The following is an 8,197-nucleotide window of genomic DNA, read 5'->3' on the forward strand; positions in this document are numbered from 1 at the left end:
CATTACAGTCACAAAAATATTAAAATATACCTTTTTTTGTTTACTTCTAGCTACCTCAGAGAAACCTCACGAACACAGTAAGTATCAAGTTGATAAAGAGTACTGCTACTTCAGCTTTTAGGAGGAAGGTATCCCTTTATGTTGCCAAAGTTTTAGCAGCTTAGGATGAGATTCATCAACACAAGCTCACAGGAAATCTTGACTTATCAAAATGGTTTTCAATGACTCTAATGCAGGACCAGGTGTGTTTCACAGGTCCCAGTGTGCATGGAAACTACTTTCTGATTCGGGCTGGGGTAAGACCCACCTGTGCGCTCTGCCTCCATGGCAGCTTCTCACTGGAAAAAATCCAGGGAAACACATATGAGGAAAGGTCATTGCAATTCTGTGGCTAGGGCTTGATCCAGGCAATAAAGAAATTTACCTCTTGGTATGCTGCAGCCCTCACCTGCTACACAATTTAGACATAGCTGCTATAAATCAGAATGAAACATATTTTTAACATTCCTCTGAAATTCCATAGCTTTCTTTTCTCTGTCTCATAATGTTGGTTTTTGGATATCACACTGTTTTTAAATAGCATAAGATTGCATACAGCTTATATTTTAACACGGTGTAATATTTATCATTGTTATGGCTTCACAATACATCTATGGCATCCAGGCTAACAGAGAAATATGGAAAGCTGTTCTTTTCTTTATTCAATATACTGAACTTTCATTTGCCATTCTATGTGAGACAACCCTACTTCTGTTGTAATAAAAGACTTTAACGATTTCTACATTAAACATCAGGGAGAAATTTCCTATATAGAAGATAGGTGAGAGCAATCGAAATTAGTAGTGGAAGCATTTAACAGTTTTGGAAATTCTGTGATATTTCTAAAAAACACAAAATGGAATTTTGTGATTTCTTAAATTACATTAAAAAGTAAAAATTAATTTTTCTTTGTCATTTTTATCTTTTAGGAAAAATTTAAGTATATTTTCTCAAGAAAGTTATTTACAAAATTTTTTTCTCAAGTCTAGTGTGGATATGTAATGCAAAGTCATCTTTTAAAATCATAAAGTGAATCTTTTATTTTTAAAATCTCCTAAAAATTAAAAAAGCCACTAACATAGGGGTTCTTGTTACTTGCAGAGCATGAACGTGTTAAACATGAAAAAGGTATCTCTCAGACTAAGCCAGGTAGGTTTGGTAATTTAATTCCCATTTAGTCCGGGCTCTGTTCAATAAGGATTTGTGTGGTTTGCAAAACTATGAGACTTTCTTGAGCTAGGTTGTTTTTTTTTTCTTTTTCTTTGTGTCAGTGGCTTTTTCAGAATTGGGAGAAGAGTAAAAATGAGGATGAAATTTAAGTAAAAGGATTTGCTTTCACAGTTTTTCATAGCTCCTGTGACTCTCACTGGTGTAGTATAGCTTATAAAATGTTAGCAAAACCTATTTTCCAATGTTTGGGGAAGGAGTTGTCTACTGGCCTTCAGTACATCAAAGAGGCATATTGGGAGTTACACCATCTCAGCCTTTTCTGTAAGCCTATTGTTACATGAATTGTGTCTGGCCCCAGAAAGGAGCTACAATCTCAGTGGGTACATGATAGCCTGCACAGGGGCAGCCTCGTTTCTGAATCTCAGAAGAACAGATGCTGAAAAATTTTTAAAAAAAACAAAACAAAACAAAACAAAACAAAACCAAAAACTTGCACTCAGGTAAAATAGAAGTAATCACCAGCAACAACTGACCGTGGTGAGCAGGACAGGGTTCCCCTTCCAAGCCAGGGCTTTGTGCCTCATCATGATTTTTGAGGGGAAAACACTCAGGAATCCACAATTGGGTCTGGTGTGAAGAAACAAGACTAAGAGCATATCCTCACAGAAAACTCAGCTACTGGAGTTCTGCTTACTTCCCCCCCTGAGCGGTCATACCAGATGCAGTGGACACTGAAAAGCAAGCACCGGCGTTCCATCAACCTTTGCTGGCAGTGCTGCTCTTTGAACTTCACATAAAAATGAAGTGATCATGACTACGTGATTGGATAAACCACTTAACACCTTATGTGTTCAATGATAAGCAGGCAGCCTTTTTTTTATTATGCTTCTTTTCCTGCTTCTTTTTTTTTTTTTTTGAAAGAAAACAATTTCTCCTATGCATTTACTATTTTTCTCATTTGTTTTTATAGTACGATATTCTACTTGGAATTTAGGTATTTCCATAGACATTTTGAGGTTTCCTTGCAAGCCTCGAGTAGCTGATTTAGTGAAGATGTATTGCTGGTTTTGAGTCAACAGGGGGGAAAATACAGCGTTTCTCACTCCAGCCTTCAAAGGCACAGAGGCCAAGCTTTTCTTTTTTTTTGCCTTGATGACCATTTTTTGTGTATTAACAGCTAGCAGAGTGCGTCAGCCAGCAGGTGGGTGTGGATGGGCTCAGCGAAGGAGGGAACATCCTAGCAAAGAAGCCACCCCTTCCAGCTCTGTGCAACCTGAGAGGGGTCAGCAGTGGCCAAACCGGCTTTGCCCAGGCAGGTGGCAAGACCACTCACCTTTCCTGCAAAATGAAATCAGTCCTGCTGCACAATCAGCCTGAGCTCATCCAAACAGCAGCATAAAAATAAATTTCCCTGGTGAGGCATTTGCAAACATTGGAGCATCCTGTCACAAGCCAGTACACCGGACTGATTAGGAGCCTACTATGTTATAGTACAGTATATTCCAGACTGAAGCCCTTGGAATTTAAATGCTTGAAGGATTAAAAAAAAAAAAAAAAAAAAAAAAAAGAAGAAAAAAGGCTTGCTAAATTTCCTTTAACATAAAAGATCTCTTCTCATGTGATTAATAGTTGCTTTGGAGAGCAGTTGCTGTTTGGAGTTTCAGTTGATGACTGGAAGTATTAATCTGCAAGCACTGGTGGTAATAGTGCTTCTGCCTGCTGTGTGCCAATGAGTGTTCTTGAGTTAGCAGACTGAATTATAAAAGCCTCATTCTGTACAAAACAGTGGACTCCTTTTTCACCTTGATTTGGAGCAGCTTCAAACTATTATTCTTATGCCTCCCAACATCAGACTTAGAAGTATCACATGACTGAGAAACTAGAGAATTTCAGAAAATATATTGACCCTGTAAATAAATTTTTAGATTAAAGAATGTTTTGTGTATGCGTGTGAGAGCAAGTCAAGCAAGAGATTCATTCCTGATGTAATTCTTCTGAAACTGCCTGAAATACACAGAGAAATGTTTACAGCTTTCTGGTTTTCCACTTAGATACATCAGGAAAAAGTGAATATTAATGCTTGTCGTGCTGCAAGACTAGAGCACTGCAGAGGAAAGAAATTCTCTCCAATTAAAGATTTCAGAACTTTAAACTTTGCGCTTATTCAAAATCAGAACAAAATCTGATTTTTTTTCTTGAAATATTCACAAAAAATATTTTGGACTTTTTGTAGCTTTATAAGGTCATCAGAATATTTTTTTTTGCCAGACTCCTCATGATAAAATAAACAAAAAGTACATGAAAAACTGGAAATATTTCTTCTTGCCAAAACTCTGTGTATTATCCTTATCAGATTTTTTTCACTGCTTTTCATACTGTATTCTGGTGAACAGAAATGATTTTGTGAAGCTTCCTGATGTCTTGAAGTGTGTTCCCTTGTAGAGAGTATTCTCTTTACGTTTTAATAATCCGCTCCTTCAGTTTTTCTTCTGGTTGCAACCAACAGCTAGAACCTCAGAGAAAAAAAAAGCCATAGAGTCACCTCCTGGAGATCTGCCAGGAAATGGGTCAGGGTATTCTCTAGTGGAATCAATAGCTGGATCAATAGTTGCTGTATGGTTAGGTTGCAGAATAGGTAGGTGAATGAATACCAAAGGATTACTGTATTTGTTCCCAGATGAATGCAAGTTCACAGGCCTGCCCGAGACACACTGTTTTCAGGAATGAATTCATTTTGAAAAGAAAAATCCTCACATACTTTTAAATGGATCAGACATGCCATCCACTCACAGACTCATTTGATTGACTCCTAGAGTTACAGAGCAAACATTGCTGTAAATTCTCACCAGCACTAGAAAAAGCAAAAATATCCTATTTAGTGTTAAAAAGAGCAGGAATAATAGCCAAAGAAAGAGAAGCTCCAAACCTTTTGCGTTTTCTTGTCATTAATCCAGTGGATGGTACAGGGCCTATGTTTAAAGTCAGCATGCTGGGGTTTTTTGTGTATTGGTATATGGAAAACTTAATGTCCCATTCTAAATTAGTGAAATGTACTGTTATATGCTAAAGTTCATCTAAGAGCAGAAAGAGGATATTTTATCTCCACAAGTCACATATTCAAGCTGCTGGTTGTGCTATAAAAGCTTTTCTAGCTTCACAAACAGCCATGAAATGGAGACGAGATTTTTTTTTAATTCACTGCTTTCATAAGACTCTGACAATAACAATAGCTGAATAAGGGGGAAAAAATCCCTAAACTTAATACAAGGGAAGAGAAATTAAGTTGCCACCTACCGGACGACAACTGAAAAACATAGCAATGCAGGGTTATACATTCTAAATTCAAAGGAAAAGTCATGTATGTTGAGACCACTCAACAATCTGCTCTTCTAAATACTGGGCTATCCACATATTTAGTCAGAGTGCAGATTAGGATTTGGCATCCAAACTTGGATATTTCCAAGTATTCGGAGAAATAACCCCCCCACAAAAAAAAGCAGCAGTTCTTGAGGTACACAGGTACAGTGAGGGGTAAACCAAGAATCTGATAATTCACAGGTGGTTCTAGCCACTCCTTCCTGTATCTCCCTTCATCATCTCATTTAAGAACTAGTTTGACTGCCTGGCTGGAAACATTGCTTATATTCAGGACCCAAACAGATTTGTGCATGCACAGACAGACTACCTGGGAGGGTTTCTAGCCAGCTAGTACTCAGATGAGTTGAATAACTTCAGGGGACAAGAAAACCCTGCACAACCTGACCTCCACCCAGCCATTGTCAGCTTGAATCTGATGCATCACAGAGGTCTTGGGGAAAAGGAAGTGGCCAGAGGCATGTGACTGTAAACTGCTTCCATCAGGGAAAGGAAGGGGAAATTCGCTCTGAATGTGTCTTAAACATATTTAAAAAGAAAAGTAGTGATGTATGCGAACGTTGAAGGGTAGGGATTAGGAGAGGGCTTTGAATTCAGGTATGGGAAAAGAAGGGAAATGGGAGCAGAGCTATGAAAGCATCAGGAAAGGGAAAGCTAAAGTCAACCAAACCGGGCTGAGTAGATATCTGAAAACACACATCCAAAGTCCCACCTGACTGGGCCATTGAGCAGTTAAGACAAACCCCATCTGATCAGAAAGTGTAGTCCTGCCTGCACCTCTGCCTGAAGCTTCATCCACCAGCCTGCTTGGAGGAGAGGCAGCTCAGGTCCGGTGGCTGATGTCGACATGGGTCCACGTCATGTGAGAACTGTGCTGAGCAAAGCCACAGGCAGCTCACGAGCATGTGAACTTGGGCAGTTTTTCCCATTAGATTAGCAGAAGCTCAGGGCTGCTCTAAGGTTTTGTGACAGATATCCAGCTCGGCCTAGGCAAGCTTGTCCAGCAGCAGGCGGTATGAACTGGCATTCAGACTGGCACTGTCCCATGTGGGTATGGCTCTGCAAGTTAGCATGTGCTCAGGGGTCTTCATACATTTCTCGTCTTCAGAGTGTAGACACGTGGATACATCTGTACACAATTGTGGTTAGGCAGTTTCTGGGCAGAATTTCTCAGTGTTGTATATTACCAAACTGATGAACTTAAGACACTCAGTGAGGTGATGTCCACAAAGTTATAATAGTTGTTTTATTAGAATACACTTTCCACCTGAGTGCCTACCTGAAAGACACTATGTGTATGTGGCTGTTTTCTGGTGGCTGAAACATTAGGCCCAGTAATTTATTTTTTCCATGGAATATGATCTCACCATGCATATGTACTGTCTTACAGTGCCACAATGAGGTAGTGGTGCTTAAGACATGCATTTATTTTGTCATCATGAACCATATGTTCAACATCACATTTAGAAATATTTTTTCTAGTTATATGCACGTTTGCTAACCTAGTGTGAATTTCTAACTTTAATGCTGCTTCCACAATACAGAGGAGAAAATTAAACAACACAAGAAAACTCTCGCTGAGAAGTCAGGTAAGAACAAGTCGTTCTCTCCTGATTTATGGGGCGGGGTGGAGGGGGTGCTAAACACTATTCAGGACTCTTCTAATGTAATATATTTACACTGCATCATTTCTTATTATATTTTTAAATATGTGACTGATAAAGCTTTCTTAGAGCAAATCCAGCAGAGTGGCAACTGCAGATACCATTCTAAGAACAGTCTTTCCAATGACAAGGTCAGGTCAAGACATTACAGCTCTCAGGCTGCTTGTTCCAGCTTTACAGCTCTCAGGCTGCTTGTTCCAGCTTCTCTGACAGATCTGGGCTAATGAAATGAGGTGGAGCTGTAAATCAGATCTCTGATTAACAGATCAGAATGATCCCAAATATCATTGTAAGGCCTTGCTGTTTGGTTTGTGGTTTTGTGGTTTTTTTCTTTAAGATTCTTTAAGTCTCTGCATCTTTTTTATGGTTTTATACCTTGTAGGTTTTGTAATAACAATGCTGAAATAAAAAGACTTAAGTAATGTTGTCTGTTGTAGAAGCACTGAAGGGTCACCCAAGGAAGTAGAACATACTCATCGACAGTCTACATAAAGCTGTTTTTGAAGCCTTTTTCTAGATATTAACCTCTTGATTTCTACTGGGCGTAGCCTTGATCCAAACATAAAATGAAAGATGGCCAAATCTTAGACAATCGTGCCAAACAACAGATTTTCATTTGATATGACATGGTGCTGTTTACTACCTCATTTCTATTCTTATTTGGTATATGTTTTTTTTTCTACTCTTCAGTAGCAGTATCAATGTTGTAGGGAATAGTATGGTTCTGTCTCTAATAGTAAAACATTCATATAATCTGTGAGTTTTATACTGCTTTCTATAAGACCTCTCATGATAACCTATCATTTTTACCGTGAAGTTATGTTTTTACATCACTCTGTTTATCCAATAAAAAATAGTGGTTTTTGTCTCATTATATACTGCTGTTGCTTGTTCTAAACCATATAATTCATGATTCTGTTTATGGAATTGGAGAAAATTACTGCAAAATACTTCAGTGTATTTCTAACCTGAACGTTTAATGCATTAGCAATTACTGATAGGCAAGCAAGTCTGGTGAAGGAAGAAATTACATCTTTGAATTTACAGGTTTTTTCACACTTAAATTCACAAATTTTTTAGGGTCAGCTAAGCTTCACTTTTAGTTGTGAGCAAAATCAGAAGGCTCAAAACTGCGGTTTAGCAATGGTTGGAAACAAAACCGGTAGAAATAGCATGACTACTTTTTGTAAGATTTGTGTGAGTCAGGTACTTGCCAAGTATTTTTTCTTGTTTGTTGGAACCAAACTGAAAATGCAGTATTTCAGGTTGGCCATCTTAACATAAGCCACTACAAAAAATAACTTGTAAGTTTTTCAAATCAATAACTGTTTGAGCTTGAAAACAGGTAACTTCAAGCAGTGGGTAAGTAAGTCATGCCATCTTTCTTTAACAAACATTTTGTAGTGATATGAATTAGCCTCTGGAGATGACTGGTGCTCTCCTGACTAAAAGTGTGGAGGAATGTTTTTCTTGATGTTGCAAATCAGTTGAATCCCACCCAAAAATTTCCAATCATCTGTTGACTGGTCTGGAGCTACTTCTGATTTACACTGTTACGCAGGGAGAAATGGTCCTGGAATACATAAATATATTACTGTGCTAAATGGCAGGATACTGCATTATTTCAGCAGGATCTGATACCTAGTGGGACTTGCAAAGGTCTAAACATGTGAGAACCTACCTGCATTTTTAGGGGCCTGAATACTGTGCTTCTTTACATGAGTAGAGGAAGATAAGAAACAAGTGAGAAAATGACTGCCATAAAAAATATTTGAACATTAAAAAGAAAAAAAAAATAGTAGAATCCCTTTTGTCCTTTATATATAAATATCACAGTTTACCTTCTTTTGTCCTCTACAGTCCAGGCAAAGCCAGCAAGTACGTGGTACCTACCTTGATCAGAAAAAAATTCCTCTAATATAGTTGGATAAGTGTGGCTTTTTTTTGAC

The 8,197-nt window shown here is 38.2% G+C and overlaps 1 protein-coding gene across 1 annotated transcript in view; it reads left to right on the forward strand.

Annotated features, from left to right (window-relative positions):
• TRDN (triadin) overlaps window positions 1-8,197 on the forward strand; it is a 230,491-nt gene that overhangs the window by 193,037 nt on the left and 29,257 nt on the right. The window contains 4 exon segments of the mRNA XM_064447367.1: window positions 51-77; window positions 1,141-1,188; window positions 6,129-6,173; window positions 8,109-8,126. Coding sequence (XP_064303437.1) covers window positions 51-77; window positions 1,141-1,188; window positions 6,129-6,173; window positions 8,109-8,126 — 138 coding nt within the window.

The sequence above is a fragment of the Phalacrocorax carbo genome, chromosome 3 (assembly GCF_963921805.1).
Source record: "Phalacrocorax carbo chromosome 3, bPhaCar2.1, whole genome shotgun sequence".
NCBI lineage: Eukaryota > Metazoa > Chordata > Aves > Suliformes > Phalacrocoracidae > Phalacrocorax > Phalacrocorax carbo.